Raw genomic sequence first — 23259 nt, 5'->3', positions numbered from 1 at the left:
CCCTATCCCCTACCTGTCCCCTGACTGCCCCAACCAAAACTCCACGTGGAGTGCTGAGGCAGTGGGAGGGGGGGGAGCTGTGAGAGGGGCAGCGGCAGCTCACACTCCCGGGAACCGCAGAACCCAAGCGTGGTGAGGGGACAGCGGGGGGGCCGCATGCCCAGGCTGTGGCCTGGTGCTCCCCCCCGGGAGGGCTCCTGCAGCGGATGCATGTGGGCGGCCGTCCCCGTGTGCCCCCTGGCTTCCCGCTTGCTGCGCTCAGGCTCTGCAGCTCCCGGGAGTGTGAGCCGCTGCTGCCACCCCTCCCACAGCAGGCTCAGGGCCCCACACCCCGGTGGCTCACACTCCCAGGAGCCACAGAACCCGAGCGCGGGGAGGGGAGAGCTGGGGGGCGTGCCGGCCGCTGGTCTGGGGTCCTGGCTGCCGGTCCCACTCAGTCTCTGCCGGCCTGGGGTTCTGTTCACTCAGCCGGCTGTGTGCTGAGCGGGGCCGACGGCCAGGACTCTGGCTGGCAACTGCGTGCCTGGCAAAATCGGCTCGCGTGCCAAAGGTGGCACGTGTGCCGTACGTTGCTGACCCCTGCTGTAGATAGAAGCTCTAGGCATAGAATCATAGAAGTGTTAGAACTGGAAGGGACCTCAATAGCTCATCCAAGCCAGCCCTTCCACTCAGTGCAGGACCTGGGGCATATCTACACTTAAAATGCTTCATTGGCACAGATCTACGATGCAGCTGTAGCGCTTTAATGAAAATACTCTAAGCCTGATGGCTTAGTCAATCCACCTCCCTTAGAAGCGGTAGCAATGTCGGTGAGAGAAAACTCTTTTGCCGACATAGCGCTGTCTACACCGGGGGTTAGGTTGGTATAACTATGTCGCTCAGGGCTATGGATTTTTCACACCCCCAAGCAACGTAGTTATACCAATATAGGTTTGTGGTGGAGACCAGACCCAAGTAATAACTAGACCATTCGTGACAGGTGTTTGTCTAATCTGATCTTAAAATCCTCCAATAACAGCAATTCCACAACCTCTGTAGGCAATTTGTTCCAGTGCTTAACCACCCTGACAGTAAGTTTTTCCTAAAGTCCAACCTAAACCGCCCTTGCTGCAATTTAAACCCACTGCTTCTTGTCCTATCCTCAGAGGTTAAGGAGAACAATTTTTCACTCTCCTCCTTGTAACAACCTTTTATGTACTTGAAAACTGTTATCATGTCCCCTCTCAGTCTTCTCTTCTCCAGATTAAATAAACCCAATTTTTTAAATCTTTCCTCATAGGTTATGATTTCTAGACCTTTAATCATTTTTGTTGCTCTTCTCTGGACTTTCTCCCATTTGTCCACATCTTTCCTGAAATGTGGTGTGCAGGACTAGGCAACAAAATAGCAGATGAAATTCAATGTTGATAAATGCAAAGTAATGCACATTGGAAAACATAATCCCAACTATACATATAAAATTATCTAAATTAGTTGATACCACTCAAGAAAGAGATCTTGGAATCATTGTGGATAGTTCTCTGAAAATATCCACTCCATGTGCAGCAGCAGTCAAAAGAATGTTCGGAATCATTAGGAAAGGGATAGATAATAAGGTATCATAAATATAATAAAAATATCATATTGCCTCTATATAAATCCATGGCACACCCACATCTTGAATACTGTGTGCAGATGTGGTCACCCCATCTCAAAAAAGATACAAAAAAGATACATTGGAATTGGAAAAGGTACAGAAAAGGGCAACAAAAATGATTAGGAGTATAGAATAGCTTCCATATGAGGAGAGATTAATAAGACTGGGACTTAACAGCTTGGAAAAGAGAGGACTAAGGGTGGTTATGATAGAGGTCTATAAAATCATGACTGGTGTGGAGAAAGTAAGTAAGGAAGTGTGGTTTACTCCTCATAACACAAGAACTAGGTGTCACCTACTGAAATTAATAAGCAGCAGGTTTAAAACAAACAAAAGGAAGTATTTCTTCACACAACACAGAGTCAACCTCTGGAACTCTTTGCTTAAGAATGTTATGAAGGCCAAGATTCTAACAGGGTTCAAAAAAGAACTAGATAATTCCTGGAGGATAGATCCACTGATGGCTATTAGCCAAGATGGACAGGGTTGGTGTCCCTAGCCTCTGTTTGCTGGAAGCTGGGAATGGGCAACAGGGGCTGGATCACTTGACGATTACCTGTTCTGTTCATTTTGTCTGAAGCACCTGGCATTGGCCACTGTTAGAAGACAGCATACTTGGCTAGATGGACCTTTGGTCTGACCCAGTATGGCCATGTTCTTACATTCGGTTGACTCCCTGGACCCTCTCTGGGGGGCTGCGTCTACACTGCAAAGCAATAAGGCTCGGATCCTGGGTCCCAGCTTAACTTGAGCTTGGATCCTCCAGCCCTGCAAAGTCCTGGGACCCTGCTTCTGAGCCCTGTGTTAGTGCAACTGCAGTGTAGACGCAAGGGGGAGTAGCTTGGAGCCCAGGATCAAGGATGGGCTTATGTTGCCGTGTAGATACACCCTTGAAATCTTAAGAGCTTGAAAAGAAAAGACAGGCAGCATCTCAGCTCTTTTCCAAATACACGCACACGAGCGGCAACCACAACAAAGCTTAAATGTCAAGCATTTGGGCCCGTTAATACATAATCTGAGACAGTGCTGGAGGTAAAGGAATGCAGGATCCACTGCTCTTAGTGTGAAGTGGGGAATGCAACATATGACAAAGAAGAGGTCAATATTCACTGCCATGTAGAGCAGAATAGAAGCACAAACTCTTATTAACAAGAAGCTGGGCATTATTTCTGGCATTCTTGGTCCTTTAAAGGCCTCCTATCAAGAGAGCCAAGTACAACGGGGTCCTGGTATATGAATGAGGCTCATAGGTGCTACAAAAATAAATACTACTAATAATAGGAACTCAGCTATCAGATCACACTGTACAACTGCTATCAATTTTGGCTCATGCTTAACTTTATGCACAAGAGTAGTCCCCTGTCAGAGGGCAGTGCTTCTCTGGAGCACCCTCTGGTGGCAGGTTGAGGCATGACAAGCACACCTGCCTCCATTTCCCTCCTTCAGACTCCCCAAGCAGTCTTTCTGAGTACGAATGGCCCTTGTGGGGTTCATTTATTTAAAAAGTCCCATGCATCTAAACCATAACGAAACGAGTCCCAACCAAGTCCCACAACCCAAGTCTAGAGAGAACATCCAATAGAGTCCCAGTGTTATTTTGCCATGCCCCAGATCTCCAGAACAGCACTTCCATTCCTCAGCCCTCCTCTATGGCTCCAGCGTCCCTCATGACACCTCACTCCCAGCCTTCTGGCCCTCTGGCTTCAGCTCTCCAACTCTGAGAGCCAGCAGACATCTCCCTCTGTTGCTCTGAGCCTTCAGCCCTCTCCAGCCATGACTTTCTGGCTCAGGAAGGATGGCTAGCTAGCCCCTCCATTGGCTTCCTAGCCCTCAGCTCTTTTCAGCCTGCTGGCACTGGCTCTTGAAAAGTCAGCAGGCTAGCTCCTCCGCTGGCTTCCTGATAATTCCTCCTCCTTTCCAGGGAACGCCTGCAGACAACTCTCTGTTGCTTTCCCCAGAGACCTCCTCCTGTCTCTCCCTAATCCTTTAGCCCTCCCAGGTGCTGTCCCTCCCTCTTAACTGGCCAAAAGGGAGCACCTGCCTTGGTACAAGGGAGCTGAACTTACTTCATTTATGGGGCTGAGCCACACTGTGAAACCTGCCAACTGCCTTCAATAGGACCACTCAAGTGCTTAAGTGCCTTGTGGGACTGGCACCTCAGATAACAATTACAGCTGGTCCCATTTTTTTTTTAATGGAACATGTTTCCATAGGAAAATGGAATTTCATCAGAATCAAAACTTTGTGGGAATATGGCCATTTCAATGACATTTTGTTTTAAAAATATTGGAAACGAAGCATTCTGATTTTTCGTTTTGAAATGTATATATATTTTTAGATGTTAGAATCGGAACAATGTTTTGATTTAATCGAAACAGAGCATTTCAAGTCATCCAAAACAGATTGTTTTGAAAAAAAATAATTGTTTCTTTCTTCCCTCAACCCATGTTGACTGGCATTAATTATATTACCTCCTTCAATTCTTTATTAATTGAGTCTCATATTAGCCATTCTATTGTTTTGTCCAGGAATTGTGTCAGGCTGACTGGCCTATAATTGCCCAATCATCTTGTTTACCCTGTTAAAATATTGGCACAACATTAGCTCTTTTCCAGTCTTCTGGAACTTTTCCAGTGTTCTAAGACTTATTAAAAATCAACATTAATGGTCTAGTGAGCTCCTCAGTCAACTCTTAAAACTCTCGAGTGCAAGTTTTCTGGACATGCTGATTTAAAACTGTCTGACGTTAGTAGCTGCTATTTAACATCTTTCTTAGTTATTGTTGGAATAAAAAATATTTCATCATATGATATAAATACATTATCTGATTTTTCAAAGAATAGAAATATTTACTTGACACTTCTGCCTTTTCTGCTCAACAGTTCTACCATTTCCATCTAATAATGGGCCAATACCATTATTAGGACTTCTTCAGTTCCTGAATTACTTAAAAAACTCCTTCCTATTGTACTTAACTTTTCTGGCCATAGATTTCTCCTTGTATCGTTTTCCTTCCCTAACCAAATATTTTCACTGCTATCAACTTTCCCTTTTTTCCATTTATTATTTATATTATTTTTTATTGCTGCTTTAATTTCCCTTTTAAACCAGTCTGGCTTTTTTTTTTAAACCAATTTTTTTCAATATCTCACAATTGTAGTTTTTTTGGCTATTTAGTTGCCAATCATCATTCATATTTAAGTCTGTCCATCATATTAATTGTATTAGATTTATTATGAACTTTCTCTTTTGATTTTTATAAAATCAAGGAAGTAGGGTGACCAGATAGCAAGTGTAAAAAATCAGGATGGGGGTGAGAAAAAAGCCCCCAAAATCGGGACTGTCCATACAAAATCGGGACATCTGGTCACCCTACAAGAAAGAGTCCACAAGTAGAAGGACACGTGATAAGTGTCTCAGTCAACCAGAAACCAGGACAACATGCAAATCAATACAAAATTATATACACCTGACCTGTACATAATAGTGAGGTGTCAGCAAAAGAGCAGAGATAGAGTGGTTTGTTCATGTTACAAGATCCATGAAAGGGACTTGGGGAAATCTTCCCCCAGCCTGAGTAACTAGATTGGGCATTACAGAACCCTGCGTTGGGAGCAATCCTATCTCCCAGGCTGCACTCCACAAAGGTGACTGCAGACTAACTATTAGTGTAGTCTCCAGAGCCTTAGCACGCTTCTGCTGCTTGGGAAGTGGGGAAGGACTGGCAGATTTTGTGGCCCAACCTGACCCCAATCCCTCACCCGCAGGCATGCAGCTGCACAGCTGTACAGTCAGTGCACCCCCCCACTTACAGACAGAAAATCTATCGCACAGAGGGCAGGGGCAGGTCCTGGATGCACCATTTCTGGGCATCTGAGGGTTCTTTAAATGTAATGCAGAGCTGCAGAACTCTGCTCCTATTTCCCTTTCACTACCCCACCCGCTCTCCCCCTCCTGTCATGCTGCTGGCTTCCAGTTCCTTTGACTCTGCTTCAAAGAGAGCTCACTGTGCCACTCCCACTCTCCAAGCTTCTAACTATTACCGGCTAATCCGAAATCTAAACATCGCTGTAGTTTGGGGGAGGCAGGGGGTGCATTGCCCCCACAAGGACCCCCACACACGTCCCCATTAGCCTGATTGGAGCTGCCCCCAATTATAGAAGTCAAACTATGCCTATGAATCTAAACTGGGAGGTGGAGGGGGCGGGGTGGGAGATATTAAGGACTAGAGAGGCCTGCAGCCAGGCAGAATGTTCAACTCCAATCCTCTTTCGACTTTTCACTCAGGATTTCTTTTTGTCCAGCTTGACCTCCCTCATCCAGTGAATGCCTGAGGGGACTCTTGGATGGGAGGAAGTGATCAGAGCCTCTCTCTGCTCACACAAGGGCACTTGGTTTTATTGAGAAAAATGCACCTCACAGAAGCCGACATGGCAAGCCTGTGGTAGCCTTTTCTTCATCAACCCTGCAGGCTTGGTGACATGTCCTGGAAAGGATGGGAATGGCAGCTACCTGGAGATGAATGGAACGCATGAGGAATGGTATTTAGGTTGAGATTTTCAAGCTCCTTCCGGCTCCTTTGAGAACTCCTCCCTTAAACCTCATTGATATTAGATATTTGCAGAGCCAGAATTACCAGTGTGCTCCAGGTGGCAGATTTCCTACAAGTGGGCTTTAGCTTTCAGTCAGGAAAGAGACACACCTGGAGGTTTGCTGCTGACCATTCACCATGCCTTTTGTCCTCTCCAAATCACACCCAACTTCCTGTAAAGGATTCCGGGTAGCCTAGTACAATTGGCATTTCCCACAGGAAGAAACACTATAATTAGAATTACCACTTGCGAACATTTAACATGCTATGGGCTACATTTTCAGCACTCACAATCAGGGCCAGTTTTTCCAGACACCTCAGTCCCTTTTTAGGGACCTGTATACAGGGCAGTTTTTCGAAAGAGCTCAGCACGTTGGGTCTGGCACTCTTTTGAAAAAAAATCTCTGTAAATGTCAAATTGGGAGCTGCTGGGTGCTGAGTTCTTTTGAAAATCTGGATCACACAATGGGGGCACAGCTCCGTCAAAAATCGGGCCCCAACTGCAAATGCTGAGGACCTGAAAAATCTAGCCATGAGCTCTTTTGAAGGTCTTGCCCCACTCCCACATACTGTGGGTCACTAAAGAAGCCAGCTTCCCGCTCTGTCCCCAGCTCTTGACAACATGAAGGTAAAATTCCCCTCAGCCCAGAGGTGTGTAAAAGGCCATCAGCCGCAGAGTAATTTTCACCTATGCCATTTGCAAGCTCATGGAATTGTCATCCTCTATACAATGTCCTGATTGTCCTGCTCGTTTTATCACAACAGAGGTGATGGGGTGTCTTTTATTGCTCTGCTGCAAGCCCCTTGACCAATAAAGTATGCTATTTATTTTATAGAAGGAATGAACAGAATGATCCCATCCCATCTGAGATACTTACAAAGCCCCTATTACCATAGTATTTGAGCATCTCACAATCTTTATTCTTCTCACAGCATTCCCCCGGGGATGGATAAATACTATTACCCCCATTTTACAGGTGGGAAGCTGAGGCACAGAGAGATGAAGTGACTTGCCCAAGGTCATACAGGAAGTCTGTGCCAGAGCAAGAAACTAAAGCTGGATCTCCCAAGGCCCAGGCTAGCACCCTAACCACTGGACCATCCTTCTTCTCAGCCCCACCCCTTGCAAGTTACACTACAGCAATCTCTTCATCATTTGACACCCACCTTCCTCCATTCTTACAGGGAAAAAGAGAACGCTACTTTCTCGGACTGGAGCCTATTGAAATAAAAACTAGATGTTATTTTATGTGGGTTTCACGCATCCTGTCTCCTCCTCTTTGTTGCTGTTAGAAGCCAGTGATGCTGATGATCCCATTACATGTATGAGGCCAAAGCAGGGAAACATTATCACATATTTTTTAGCGCAGGCAGATTAGATGATTTTAAGCTTGCTTCAAAGCCTCTGCAGACCTGACTAGAATTGTTTAGTGCTATTTGACAAGGTTCTTTCATTGTGTTGTCGACAAGAACCTGGCCAACTAAGGATGGCAAGGTTAAGGACTAATTGAGGATAGTCAACATATCTTAACAAAAATACTGCCCTACACACGACTCCTTTGTGAGTGTATACATGTGGGGGAGGGGGAGTGCATTTGTTTTACAATAGCACGTACAGACCCCAACTGAGATTGGGGCCTCACTGTGCAAGGTGCTGTACATAAATATAGCAAGACATATACCTTGTCCCAAAGAGCTCACAAATAAAGGTTGGGTGGGGAAACAGAGGCACAATCAGGTGAAATATCCTGCCCAAGGTCACAGAGAATAGCTGAGCCAGGGTTGGAAGCCAGGACTCCTAGGTCCCAATCCAATGCCCATGTGGTCTCTTACAAATTGTGATTTGTCAAAACATGACTAATCACCAACTGGCTGCTTCATAAGACACAGAGGGGAAGAGGGTGTCATCTTTTGTAGACTGTGAGTTCTTTGGAGCAGGGACACTCTTCCCACACATTTATACAGTATCCAGCAGGTTGCAGCTACGGCCAGAAACGAAAAGTACACAATAACCATCGAAGTCATAAGTGTATTAATGATCAGGAAGCTGGACTTCTTACGATACACCACAGGAGCAATTAGTCTAAGCAGGCAATGGGCTCCATTGAACCTATGTACATTTATTTTGATCACTGCAGCAGCAAAATTGACTGTAATTTATTTCAAATGTTGTGAAATAGCTCTGGGGCTGCTAAGGCAGTCGTTAAGAGATACTGGCTCTTGTATTTAAATGTCTATTATGATCCTTTTTAAGATAAAATAAATTCACACTCCTTCTCAGCTACTTGGTCATTTCAAAATACTAAGGATACATAAATACAGCTTGTGAATTTAAAACAATTATCTTTACTTCCCCTGGAGTTCAGACAAAAGAACAACACAAAAAAGTGCGCTATGTCATCTGTGCACTATGCCACTGAATTGTTGCCTCCTGCATTCCAACTCCTTGTCTCTTTTCACTGGATCTTTCTGACTTGCACAGCAGGCTCCCAAAAGTGATAATATTATGATTACTGTAGTGAGAGAGAATATCTTCAGTTTCTACTGTAAAGCACCATATCCAAATGGAGGAAATCTAAACTGTTAATATTTATTCATAATACTGAGCTGCTTAGCATGCAAAGAAATACAAAGAACACGTGTGTGAAAATCATTTCAACTGGAAACAAAATATTAAGCAAGAACCAAAGCAAACCTGGCTGTGAAAAGAACAATACCTCTGCAGGAATGATCTATCTTCTTGTATTTAAAGTATCCACTCTTGCACTGACAGACTGCAATGCCATCTCTGTCGGTGCATTCCGAAGTTTCTTTGTCGCATTCAGGGTCCTTCTGGCTGCACAAACCGCCAACTGCCATAAAGACATTACCAGTATCAGCACGTCCTTGCAGGGCCGCCCAGAGGGGGGGGCAAGTGGGGCAATTTGCCCCAGGCCCAGCAGGGGCCCCCACAAGAGTTTTTCGGGGCCCCTGAAGCGGGGTCCTTCACTCGCTCCGGGGGCCCCAGAAAACTCTCGCACGGGGGTGGGGGGAACTCTCGCTTCTTCGCTCCCGGTCTTCGCTGGCAGGGGGTCCTTCCTCTCCAGGACAGAAGGATCCCCCCGCCGCCGAATTACCGCCGAAGCGGGACCTGCCGCCGGAGTGCAGCTGGGTCTTCAGCGGTAATTCAGCGGCGGGGGGGTCCTTCCGTTATGGGACCCGCCGCCTAAGTGCCCCGAAGACCCGCGGTGGGGGCTGCACTTCAGCAGCGGGTCCCGCTTCGTCGGTAATTCGGCGGCGGGGGGTCCCCGCCGTAGGTCTTTGGGGCACTTTGGCGGCGGGTCCCGGAATGGAAGGACCCCCTGCCGCCAACTTACCGCTGAAGTGGGGCCCCCCGCCGCCGAAGACCCCGAGTTCCCGGAATCCTCTGGGCGGCCCTGCGTCCTTGTAAATACACCATTATGCACATTGATCATCAGCTTTCCCCCTGTATCACACTGAGGTCAGTAATGTTTCCCCCTATTTCTTTATTAATATTTGCTCCCTTTTGAGATAAAGCCACAGGACCGGATATGGCAGTCCCTACAACAGAGATTGGTCCAAACATGTAGGGAAGGGTTATAACCAGAACATGGATTTGAAATTCTACAGCTGTCCCTAGTTCTGGGAGATATATATCTGTATCCTTTTTGTTATGTGATTGTACCGTACCTAGCACAATGGGGTTCTTGTCTATGGTTGTGGTCCCTAGCCACTACCACAGTGCAAATAATAAATAATATAATAGGCATGAATTGAAATCCTGCATCTCAACACTCCCTGGCTTTGGAGGGCTTATAACCTGGATGAGATTTTTGCCCATTTCTGCAGTAAATACATAATTTATTTATTATGAGGATCAATATTTGAACAGATACTAGAGATGGAAAAGACCTACTGAGTCATCAGGTCTATCTCCTACCAACCAACACAGCGTTGTTCCTTGCAATATATTTTTGAGTGCTTTGTCTAACCTAGTAATTCCTTGACAGAATTCAGCAGTCTCACAGAACTCTCCATTACAAAGTTGTACATGATGGTCAGTCTAAATATGTGTGAAATCTTCAGTTAAAAAAAGAACTTGTACGTGCTGTTCTATTTGCCATACACAACTTGTGCTTCCAGTCTAGATGATTTCTTTCAGATTAAGGGACACAAACATTAAATCCCTGTTAGAGAGAAACAGAGTATCCTTCACTCTGTAAAGCTCTTCCAGCGTAAATGCCCTCACATCTCTGCCTTCTAGCAGACAGACAGACAGACCTCTGACATGTAAAGATGTAGTATATAGTAAGGAGAACCACAGCAGCATACTCCAGAAACACTGGTATAATTTCAGCCAAGATGTAGTTTCCCCACACTTCTGGTACAAACAAACCAAACTAGGAGAACAGAGAAAGAGAGGGGTATGGCCACTGCTCTTAGCATGGAACCAGGAGCTAGAAACTCATGAATTCTAATCCTAGCTCTAATCTTGAGTCTATGGGTATGTCTACAGTGCAATTAAAAACCCATGGCTGGCCCATGCCAGATGACTCGGGCTCCTAGGGCTGTTTAGTTGTGGTGTAGACATTGGGGCTCGGGCTGAAGCCTGAGCTCTACGACCCTGTGAGATTGGAGGGTCCCAGAGCTTGGGCTGCAGAACCGACTCAAACAACTACACCACAATGAAACAGCCCCTTAGCCTGAGCCCCAGGAGCCCGAGTCAGCTGGCACGGGTCAGCCATGGTTGTCTAACTGCAGTGTAGACATACTCTATGTGGCCTTGGGTAAATTACTTACCCTTGCCTCATTTCCATTCTCTTTAATACGGCAACACGGGGAAATGAGCAATTAATGTTTGTGAAGTACTTTGAAGACGAGAAGGGCTATATAAGTACAAGGTATTAGGGAGTGAATTCTGCAGTATAGGAATGCGCTCCCCAAGACCAGGTCTCTGAGCCTGTAAGGATTCTGAACCAGGCTGTGCAACATATTTGATTGCAGAACAAGGAAACCACAGTACTCATCTTAAGCAGCATGAAAATGGATCCCGTCGTCTTAATGCTGAGTCACAGAAACGTGATTGGCCAGAATAAAAGAATTAAGGGAAATGGAGTTACTTACTGCCTGTAAAGATTCATAACTGAACTACAGGCCTGATCCAGTGCCCTCTGCAGTTCACAGAAAGACTTCCATTGCCTTTGCTGGGCTTTGATTCAGGCCTGACTGAGGAGAGCTGGGTCAAGCTGGGTGAACTTGGGAGGACAATAAATCATTGCTACAACTTCTGTGACATTATGCCTCCCAACTGGAGCTCATGACTCTTTACTGTCCCAGCTCTTCTCGAATCCCTTCCCTTCTGAATTTTTCTGAATTTTAATACTTCTGTAACAGAAGATTTTGTGCTGTCGACAATTCTGTTTATCTTTAATGGGAAGTTAGACACTAACCCTCCCAAAATAAAAGTGCAGAAGAGGCCACCCGCTGGACTTGGTCTCAGCTGGCCTATCAAATCAAGTGCCACCACTTTAATTGGGCTGGCGGCAGGAATTAGCAGGTGAAGAGCTTTGGCATCTGTTATGCAGGAGGTCAGACTAGATAAGCAAAATAGCCCCCGAGAAAAGGAGTTAAAAACTCCCAACTTTCAATGGCCAGACCATTTTTTCTTTAAATTGTTTTAAATGTTCTTTTTCTTTCAGACTCAGGCCCAAGGCTAAATGTTGCCAACTTTCATCCTCTCAGCAAAACATCTACAGCTATGTCACAAAGCTCTGGATGTAGATTTTTTTTTTTAATGGAAACCTGTCTCTCAAATGTCCCTCGTTTAATGGGATAACACTCATTTTCGTCTGAAGGCTACCTGTGTTGCACACAAATTTGGGTTCCCCTCACTTGGACTGGAACATCAGGAATACAGTCTCATGAAACGGAGGCTACAGAAACCTATGTCCATGGAAGGAAGGAATCCAACAGCATTTTAAAGTTTCCTGAATGAATCATGTTTTGGTTCTTAGTCACACACTGCATCCCATGTTTGGTCCTTGGCAGGTGGAGGGGTCTGTATAGAAATGTTACTCTGCCTCAAACCATTTTAATACCATTCATTTTTCACCAATGGAATCTGGCACCAAGAAAAACCCACCCCCAGCATGTACAGATTAACTATAGCAGCCAAGAAACACTATAATCAAATTGATTGGAAAGGCTTGTCTCACTATAAACCTCACTTGGGGTCACCCTCCCCGTTTTTAGCAGCACTAAGCCCTGCACTCAAATCATTTGGATAGCTTCAAACCATGTGGTTAGAATAAGTCTCGTATTTTTTTGATCTGGATGGGATTCAATGCTGTACCCCAGAGATGAAAGGACCATTCACAATGACTGGAATTCTGTGCTGTGTAATGTCTTTCACCCATGTAATGTTTTCACAAAGAGGCAGATTTCTCACACATGCGGGTAAGATAAAGCTTGAAATCTGAAGTCTCTTTTTCCGCTGCAGGGACTTTAAGATGACTTCCATTTAAATGAGATAAATATTTGAAAGGGACTTTTAGAGGGCCACAGTCACTTTAAGAACAAACAAACAAATAAAAGGCTGATTGCTTTCCACTTTCATTATGATCAATCCGGATGTTATTTACCTCTGTGGAGCAGCGTAAAGTTGGAGATGAACTGGCAGGTTTCAGCAGGAGTTTTGCAAGCGCTAATGTAGCTTCGTACACTGCTAACAATGTCAATCAGCGTCACATTGGATGCTAAAGAAAAGATGGTTTGGACTGAAACTAGGACAGAATTGGACTTCCTGCCAAAAAACAAAAACAAAAAAACTATGCATCACCGTTTTGCATTTTATTTCATTGTTAATATGTCCCCGGCAGATTGCTATTATTAATACCAGTAAGACATAGCATGCATAAAACACTCGATGTATATTGAAAAAACTGTCCAAACATTAGCTACGTCCCCATAACAACCCTGTCTTGTATTACCCCCACTTTACAGACAGGGCAAACATAGACATTTAAGACCCAATTCTGTCTGCAGTGAGATACAAGTAATTCACAATGAAGCCAGTGAGAGGAGATTCTCGTATTTTTTAGGGGCAAAATTAGGCCTAGGGATAATAATGACCTGATTTTGAAAACAGGTATCATTGACTTCACTGGGAACTGGGGTTGGTCAGCACTTCTGAAAATCAGGCCATAAGTGACTTGCCTACGGCCACAAAGCAAGTCAGTGGCAGAGTACTAAGATGTTCCTTGCTCCCAGTTCCATAGTGAGTCCTCTTATGCCACACTGTGTCTATCTTATTATCAATTGCAAATTTGGGATCCAGAGCTGAACTTCCCCAGAGTTTTAGTCTGTTCAGATCAAGGAGGTTGGTCCTTCCCAACACATATATCCCTAACATACACATGATATTACATTCCTTACCTTGAAGCGTTAACTACTGAGTTGTAATAGCCAGGTAACGTTGAAAGGGACATGTTCAGCTGAAGGAAAGAAGGAATAGTCTATTACTGTTCGGGAATTAAACAAGGATCTCTGACCTTCGCAACAGCCTCTTATTTCAATGAGACAGAGAGGCCTTTGTATTGTCAACAAGGGAAGGATGAAGTCGCTATTGTGCAGCTTTGGACATTAGCAAAGTCCTATGGTTTATAAAAATGGGCATCTGTCCTGGGCCTGCTGTGCAGTGAGCACAAAGGGTGAGGACCAGCCAGCAAAGCAGTGGGGAAAGAGGCCTGCATAAGGCAGTATTCAGAACGACACACTTGGATGCTGTACATCATCAAAGACGCTTCCCCCCAAATCCCACGCTCAAGGAAAGAGTCTCAGACTCAGTCATTTATTTTGATTTCTCCTAAGTCTGTTTAGTCAGTATCGCGGAGGCTGTAAGTCCATCTTCCTGCTGCTTTAGCTATGTCACCAGACAAGCCGCCTTGCTTGGTAAACAGGCACAGCGAACTGCTGTGACCAAGCTCTGCTAAAAAGCTGATCTAACTTGTGAGAAGGTAAGAATGAAGACATGGTAGGCAAGAGAACTATCCCTGGTATGAATGATACACGGGGCTACCTCTCCACTATGAGCTAAGAGTTTGAGTCTCCTGCTTGTGTACACAAACTTGTATTGAGCTACGCGAGTTTCAATAGCCGTGTAGCCACGGTAGCAGCCGCGGAGGCACGGCTTAGTTGTGCCGAGTACAACCCCGCCTGAAACTGGTGGGTACGTACGTGGCACAGCTCTGCCGTGCCGCCGCTGCCAGTGCTACCATGGCTACACTGCTATTGATACTCATGCTAGCTCGCTGAGAGTATTGGAGTACGTGTACGCGAGCAGGGGAACCCCAACCCTAGCTCATAGTGTACTCAGAGCCACAGTTATCGTTCCAGCACCATGTTGGTATTTATAAGACTTGTTGCTGAAACTGGGGGAGTCCAGGATCATTGGTCCTGAGTTTGCCTCCGAACCTGCAATAAAGATCTTTATATCCCCTACATTGGAAACTGCAGTACAACAACAGACCACTAGGAGGAGGGTACTCAATACAAGCCTATAGGCAGCCCCAGCCTAGTCAGAATGAGCTTTGCCTTAGGCCTGGTCTACGCTAAGGGCGGGGGTCGAACTAGGGTACGCAAGTTCAGCTACGCACTCGAAGTACCCTAGTTCGAACTACTTACTCGTCCAGATGCCGCAGGATCGAAGTCCGCGGCTCCAAGGTCGACTCCGCCACCGCCGTTTGCAGTGGTGGAGTTCCGGAGTCGACCGGAGTGCGCGGGGAGTTCGAACTATCGCGTCTAATCTAGATTAGACGCGATAGTTCGAACTCCGAGAAGTCGAACTCACCGGGTCGACCCGCGGTGTAACTTCTCGGAGTTCGAGAAGTGTAACTTCTCGGAGTTCGAACTATCGCGTCTAATCTAGACGCGATAGTTCGAACTCCCCGCTTGCTCTGGTCGACTCCGGAACTCCACCACTGCAAACGGCAGTGGCGGAGTCGACCTTGGAGCCGCGGACTTCGATCCCACGGCGTCTGGACGGGTAAGTAGTTCGAACTAGGGTACTTCGAGTTCAGCTACGCGACCCTAGTTCAACCCCTGCCCTTAGTGTAGACCAGGCCTTAGTCTAACTTACTCAGCCTTCTTGAAGCAGGGTCTCTCCGTTGAGGTATTGATGGGATGGGGGATGAAATAAGATTTAAAAAATGTGCAGATCTTTTAATATAATTATCAGCCTAATCATCCACCTTTATTTCCTGCCTGGTCAAACCATCCCTCAGCCAAGGGGGAAAAAAAGGAGCTAACGATCCAAGTTCCACATCTAACGCAGCCCATCCACTGGCATGAAGGAAGAGCTGAGGTGAGGTGTCTCATATCTCACTGGTGAAGTTTGGCTCTCCCGGGGGGCAATCAACAGCGGTTTCTGCCTTCCCAGAGATGGGCAACTTAGACTGGAATAGCATGAACACCAGCCAGTATTACTCGGCTATATGCAGCTTGTCTAATGTGTACTCTTCTGCAAACGCAGCATTCTTATGATTTATTTGTATTGTGGGAGCAACCAGGAGCTCCAGTTGTAGACCAGGACCCCACTGAATTAGGTGCTGTACAAACAGAACAAAAAGACAAGTCTTGATCCACAGAGCCGATTCATTTTTTAATTCCCACACAAACAAAAATTCTGTTACGAGGCACTGGAATAACAGACTCAGACTCACAGAACTGCAAGGAACCTCAAGAGGTCATCTAATCCAGTCCCCTGCACTCTTGTCAGGACTAAGTGTTATCTAGACCATCCCTGACAGGTGTTTGTCTAACCTGTTCTTAAAAATTTCCAATGATGGAGATTCCACAATCTCCCTAGGCAATTAATTCCAGTGCTTAACCACCCTCACAGTTAGGAAGATTTACTTGAAGACTGTTATCATATCCCCTCTCAGTCTTCTTTTCTCCAGACTAAACAAACCCAATTTTTTCAATCTTCCCTCATAAGTCATGTTTTCTAGACCATTCATCATTTTTGTTGCTCTTCTCTGGACTTTCTCCAATTTGTCCACATCCTTCCTGAAACGTGGCACGCAGAACTGGACACAATAGTCCAGCTGAGGCCTACTCAGTGCAAAGTAGAGCAGAAGAATTACTTCTTGTGTCTTGCTTACAACATATTTTACAGTCTTTGAGGAAAAGTCCTTAGCGTCTGGCATGGTCATGACATAGTAAATGACAAATGCCTGAACCAGAAAATGTCATTGGCACAAAGATAAACCCATGATTTAGAGTTGCTGTATCTTATGTTTTGTTGCACAGATCATGACGACCTGAATGAAATCTACATGTAGCAGCATTTGTTAATGTTCTAGAGAAGACACTTACCATTGTTGTTATTTCATCTTCAATTCGATGGAGTTCAGAATAATTCCCATGAGTAGTGTTCAGTTTCAGTGCAACTTGATCAACAAATGTTCTTACTAAAATTAAAAACAAAGCCTGTTAGCTACAAGGCATTGCAGCATTGTTACCCCACGCTGCGATCTTATCGTGTCCCATGAGCTAGACGGGTTAGCCTGGTTGAAAACTGCACGTGCTATAGCAATGGGAAACCTATGAATGAGTTTACCACTAATAAAGCATAGATCCCATGGGATTCTTCACAAGAGATTGTGTCAGCCCCAGTGTCCTAGCTAGATTACATATAACTATCTGAGCTGGAATTTAACTGAATACGCCTGTAGCTTAAATTGAAGAGAGAGTTGTTCTTTTTCATTTCCTGTCCTAACCTGATGCGCAGTGGTACTATTTGCTGTTAATCAGTCTGCATTCCGCCAGAGAGGTAACTATTTTTCAGTGCTGGGTGCAATAATTCTTGTACTATATACAGTATAATCTCTCTGTCTCTATAGGGATATTTATATGGTTGTTCTGAAGGTCTTGATAGACCAAGATCATCTGCCTTTCCCCCCTCCACCAAGTCTCTTTTTTATACTGCATATATTTTGCTCGTTCCATTTCTAATCTTCCATTCTTTGCGTCACCTATCTTGATCTTGCTGGGTTTTTTTTTAATTTTTCCAAATCCTTCCTATGTTGTGGTGCCCAAAATTGCATACAGTTGTTGAGAGAGCAGCACACCACACAACCTGCCATGGCCCAAATACGGAGTGCAATGGGTGACAGAGACTCCAAAGGACGGACACAAAAACATTGTTAATGCGGGAAACTTTAAATATTGTGGGATTCATTCTTCCGGTGTAAATAACTTTCTGTAACCCCAGTTACAAGAGTCTTTATTTCTGATTTGAATAACTTCAGCGTGGCCAACTCTCATGATTTTCTGGTATGTTTCGCCATATTTGGTGGTTTTCTTAAAGCCTCAGCTACTGGAGGCATGTGATTAGGTGAGAACCTGAGCCGCCTTTTTTTTTTTAGTAATTTTTTAGCCCTCGTCAGTGTAGAGAAAAGCTTGAAAATGTGACCCAGGTGTAAACTTGTGATGGTTCAGGCCCCACACTGAAGCTGGGCTGGGAGTGGAGCAATATTGAGCTAAGGGGTGGGCCCTGCCTATGTGCACGGCATGTTCCCACGGCACAGACACAGGTAGCTCAGGGAAGTGGGGAGGGAGCTGCAAGCTCCCCCAGGAAGCAAGACTGAAGCTGAGAGCTGTGTCAGGAGTGGCCACAGCTTTGTGAAGGCTGCTCTAGAAGCAGGGATTTTGGTCCCCCCCCCACACTTTTGGGGAGCTGAAAGCCCTAAAGGAGATTTGCTTCAACAGGACACTACAAGCCTGAGGAGTGTCTCTGAAGCCAGCGACCATGCTCCAACCGGAATAGCTCCAGACTGGTAGGAAGTGGCCCAGGGGAAAATATCATTTGGGTAGCTCAATAGCTGGGCCAAATGCTTTGATAAACCCCTAGGGTCCCGGGTCAGGACCAATGGAATGCGTGGGCCAAGATCCCCCTACCTTGCCCACTCCCCCACTCCTCTGTAGTGACAGAACCTCTGTGAAAGCAATCTGAGCACACACAAGTGATTGAGGCTGCAGCCAGGGCCCCTCTGGGTTGACTAGGCTGGCAGAAACCATAAGACCATGACCTGACCACTAGGACAGCTGGTCTTCGGATCATCCCACTACAAACCTCAAGACTCAAAAACTAGAAGGCAAATAAAAATCATTCAAAATCTATTTTTTTTTTAAATCTTGTGGTTTTTAAGCTAATGTATTGATTTTGGGGGCGCCTGACTCATGAGTTTTGAAGGCTTGGGGTTCGCAATATTTAATTTTCAACAATACAAGAGATGTCAAATTTGTGTGGGATTTAGGGAACTTTGGGACTGAAATGCGTGATGAGGTACAGTTTAGAGTTAAAAGCACTCTTGCCTACCTAGATTTATACAAGCCTGGGGTCAGAAGCTAATAACCGAAGTTGGAATTTGGTCAGAATAGCAGGGATTCTATCCCTAAATCTTCTATTAAATGTCATGAGATTGTCAGTGAAAATGGCAGTTTCATTTTAAATCACAGTTCAGCTTTCTATCTCATACAAAAGACAAATACAGTTGCTGATAACATTAGAAAGCCTCCAATCCTTTCCCATGCCTTCAGGCTACACACAGAGGCCAGGTGCTCCTCTCATGGCAAGTTTAGTACCAGAGAAACCTCATTGACTTCTCTGACTCCTGATTTACACTGGCATAATAAAAGGAGAATTAGATTCACAGTGTTTATATAATCTGCCCTTTTCTTAGTCCAAAATCAAATCAAATCATTTGCTATCCTAGCAGTCCATCTTAAAAATGCCCTTCATTAATACCTCAGACATGATTCAATACCACTATTTTCACATTTGTAATGTTTTCAGATCGTGGCTCACAGGAAAATCTTGTAAAACAAAGTCACTTCTAGAATGGGTCATGAGAAAAGCCTGAAATTCAGAGTCGTCTTGCATATAGAGGTGATGGAACTTGGGTATTGAATAATTGTGCTGTATGCTAAACGAAAGCTACAAAATAAGGCCTTGTTCCTACAAAGACTTACACAGTTGCTTAACTTTATGCACATGATTAGTCCTACTGGAGTCAAGTTACACAATGGCCCTACTAACATGTGCCTAAGTCTTTGTAGGAGTGGGATCTAAGTATTTTGTGGAAATCTTTTGGATTGTTAGAATTCATTAAAACACCCTGGATTTTCTGTCCTTAAAATACAAATAAACCCGTAACCATTATTTGAAACATGCTGTTTCTATAGCTTTATGAAAGTGGAGGAAATCTTTCAATATTACTAAATCCCAAGGACATTTCACCACAAAATACAGTAGACTACATATATATAGACAATAAAAGGCAATTATGCTAATGCAAACCAACCATTGGTAGCTGAATTTTAAAGGAAAGGATTTGTCTGATCCCTGGTTTTATTTCTGTCTTAGATTTTTATTTTTAACCGTGTATTTCTTTCTTTTCTTTTTTTTTTAGTGCAATTCTCTTACCTAAATTGCATTTTCCTTTTTCTAGCCAGCATCCAAGAGGACATTTGCAGACATAGGAGCCCTGAGTATTATTACATGTGGCCAAATCTGGGCATGGATTAGAAAGACATTCATCCACGTCTGAAACAAGAGAGAAAACACAACAGCTGGTAGAATCACAGAATTACGAGGAATCGTTGGCAGTAGAACTAGAAGACCCTCTATGTATTGCTGTATGACTCACTGCATCATTACCACTTAGTATTATTTATCCTGTTCTTGATTATCCTGCTGGAGTTGAGTGAATAAATGCAAACAGCTTTCCCATGCTCATTCAGTAGTTTTACTGACTTTGCTTCAGCCCCTGTGAATAATAATGCCTAGCTCTTATCAATCACTTTTTAATCAGTAGATCTCAAAGTGAAGGTGACAGTGAAGGTGAAGGAATTTGCCCAGGGTCACTCAACAAGCTAGTGGCAGAACCCGAAACAGAACCCAGGTCTTCTGAGTTCCACACTGGTGATCTAGCCACTGGGGTCATGTCCTGTTTCTACAAACTGCTATCATTCAGGCAATGCAGATTGATTTATTTGATGTTGCTTGAATTGTCACCAGTATAAGACGGAGGAGCCATTGGCTGCAATACTGTCCTTTACCTTCACTGCAGTCTTCTCCTTGCCAGGCTGGTGAACACTTGCACTGATATTTGCCCGTAACACCATTAATAACGCATTTTCCATCATGCAGACAAGGGTTTGTGGAGCAGACATTGACTGTGAAATAAGACATTTGGGGGATTAATTCCTGGCTTGACTGTAGTTTTGTCTATTTTCAGGTGCTTAGCATGCCGTACAACTGAGCATCCAAATTCTTATGGGAAAAAGCATTGGATTCTCACCCCTTTTAAAAAGAACACCCCCTTTTCTGCCATGTCTGGAAATGCTCATCATGACACATGTGTTATTCTGATTAGCAGGAATATAAATTATGCACATGTCCAAGTGCAGAACGTAGCCAGAAGGGTTGGCTTGTTTGTTGATTACACCGGATTACAAGACAAGCTAGGTGGCACATGTCACTCAGATTTGTTTTGTGGTTATTACTGAACAGTGTAATTCATAAAGGCTGGAAGGATGGTTTTATGGTTAAAACACAGGATTCAGGCACTCCCGTGTGCTGTTGCTGGCTCTGCTGCAAACTTACTGTGTGGCCTCAGACAGGTCACGGAGGCCAAACATTTCAAAAATGGCCACTGATTTTCGGTGTCCAGCCTGAGGCAAACTGATTTTTCAGAGTTGCTGAGCGCTCACCCTGGTGACTTCACCTGACCAGAGTTATGGGTGTTCGGCACCTCTGAAAAGCAGGGCTAAGGGGTCTCAAGTAGGGCACCCAGAAAGTAAGTAGCCAAAAGGTACTTCTCTGTATTTCAGTTTTCCTCTTGTAATATGGGGAGGAAACTGATTAATAAAAAGGAAGGAAGGGGAGAGGAAGGAAGGGGGTGTGGAATTGCATGGACACTTAAGTATTTATACCTTATTTTTTAAAATATGAATTTGTCAAAATTTTGAAACATGAGGGGAAGAAATTGTGAAAACATGGAAATTTTCTCTCTTTTTTTTAATGTCAAGATTTGGAATACTGTTAAAATCTTGAAATTCAAAAAAGTTCGACCAGCTCTAACAGTGATGAGATACGCATGGGACTCCACCCCGCAACTCATATTCCTGTGTGTATTCTCACTGAAATCAATGGGATGGCTTGCATGAGAAAGGCAAGCAGAATTGGGCTATTAATTCCTTAACATTTCTCAAGCAGTTCGGAAGGCATTACAAAATACAGAGCATTATTAAATCCATAGTACAAAGTGTTAAGTCCAGGTCACCAAAAGGATTTCCTCTTTACAGTAAATGTCAAAACCTGACTTTTAAAAAAAGAATAAAGTAACAAAACATGAATCACTCAATAAAAAGAGGTTACATTAAATTACATTCTCAAGTAAAATGCATTAATCCATGTCACTATTCCCAATATAATGCTTATATACTTAAATACAATCTGTAATAAAAATATTCAGTCACAGAGTCCAGTCCTGTAAACACTTATTACTGGCTGTAATGCTTTCTATTTTATGTAGTCCTACTGATGTTAAAAGGATGACTGAAGTCAGTAAACACTACTCTGTGTAGCAAGTGTTTTCAGCCCCAGGGGCTTTAACTATGGATTATATTTCCATTTTGATAAAAACTTTACTGAATATATTTAATTGAGAAGATAAGGAGACTAGACTAACTGACGCCCTTGGGTTTTTGTTATATAAAGTCCTTCATGCACTCCTCCCAGCGTGCTGATGACCTAGCCACAGCTACCTTTCCTCAACCCCCTTAGTCCCTTAAGGATAAGTACATGAGTCACCATTCCAGTTCACTCCTAGAAAGTTTTCCCTTAGCCAAGTGTGAAGATGCCTGCTTCTGCCAAATTATGAAGTGGAGTTTCTGCCAAAGTTTCTGCTTCTAATATCAATATAGTTCCATGTTCTTAACACATAACTGGCGACGACATAAGGCAAAACTGGAACTTGTGCTTAACGCTTTTCCCTACTCTTCTTCAAAATATAAAATATAATGACGACTGCGGCAATAGATTCAGCAAGGATACAGAATGTGGCCTAGACTTTCGCTAACAAGAGAAGTGACAAAAGCAAAATAATGCACATTAGAAAACATAATATTAACTATACACACAAAACGATGGGGTCTAAAGGAGCTGTTACCACTCAAGAAAGAGATCTTGGAGTCATTGTGTATAGTTCTCTGAAAACGTCTGTGCAGCGTGCAGCAGCAGCCAAAAAAACTAACAGAATGTTAGGAACCATTAGGAAAGGGATAGATAAGAAGACAGTAATGTCACTATATAAATCCAGGGAAAGCCCACACCTTGAATACTGTGTGAAGTTCTGGTTGCCCTCTCTCAAAAAAGATATATTAGAACTGGAAAAAGTACAGAGAAGGGCAACAAAAATGATTAGGAGTATGGAACAACTTCCATATGAGGAGAGATTACAAAGACTGGGAGTGTCCATCTTAGAAAAGAGACAACTGAGGTGGGGATATGATAGAGGCTTATAAAATCATGAATGGTGTGTAGGAAGTGAATAGGGAAGTGTTATTTATTCCTTCACATGACACAAGAACCAAGGCTCAGCTGAAGAAATTAATAAGCACCAAAGTTAAAACTAACATAAGTAAGTCCTTGTTCACACAACACATAGTTAATCTGTGGAACTCAGTGCCAGGGGATGTTGTGAAGGCCAAAAGTATAACTGGGTTCAAAAAAGAACTCATGTAGGATAGGTCCATCAATGGGTATTAGCCAAGATGGTCAGGGACACAACCACGTGCTCAGGTTGTCTCTAAGCCTCTGACTGCCAGAAGCTGGGACTGGATGACAGTAGATGGATCACTCAATAACTGCCCTGTTCTGTTCATTCCCTCTGAAGCATCAGGCACCAGCCACTGTCAGAAGACAGGATGTTGGGCTAGACAGATCATTGGTCTAACCCAGGACAGC

General features: G+C 44.1%; 1 protein-coding gene across 2 annotated transcripts in view; it reads right to left on the bottom strand.

The window, feature by feature from the left end:
• Positions 1 to 23259, bottom strand: part of HEG1 (heart development protein with EGF like domains 1) — an 86109-nt gene that overhangs the window by 9784 nt on the left and 53066 nt on the right. The window contains exons 14-20 of one of the 2 annotated variants that reach the window (XM_039495719.1): positions 20349 to 20465; positions 19714 to 19833; positions 16602 to 16696; positions 13662 to 13720; positions 12869 to 13029; positions 8945 to 9079; positions 8589 to 8740 (exon numbers count right to left, since the gene is read on the bottom strand). In XM_039495719.1, coding sequence (XP_039351653.1) covers positions 8625 to 8740; positions 8945 to 9079; positions 12869 to 13029; positions 13662 to 13720; positions 16602 to 16696; positions 19714 to 19833; positions 20349 to 20465 — 803 coding nt within the window. In that variant the 3' untranslated portion in view covers positions 8589 to 8624. Of the gene's footprint in view, positions 1 to 8588; positions 8741 to 8944; positions 9080 to 12868; positions 13030 to 13661; positions 13721 to 16601; positions 16697 to 19713; positions 19834 to 20348; positions 20466 to 23259 lie in introns of those variants that run through there. The other variant, XM_039495720.1, reaches the window with a different exon arrangement.

Source organism: Mauremys reevesii, linkage group 11 (genome assembly GCF_016161935.1).
Source record: "Mauremys reevesii isolate NIE-2019 linkage group 11, ASM1616193v1, whole genome shotgun sequence".
In the NCBI taxonomy this organism is placed as follows: Eukaryota; Metazoa; Chordata; order Testudines; family Geoemydidae; genus Mauremys; species Mauremys reevesii.
The sequence above is the reverse complement of the archived record's forward strand: the minus strand, read 5'-3'. Positions and strand labels throughout refer to the sequence as shown.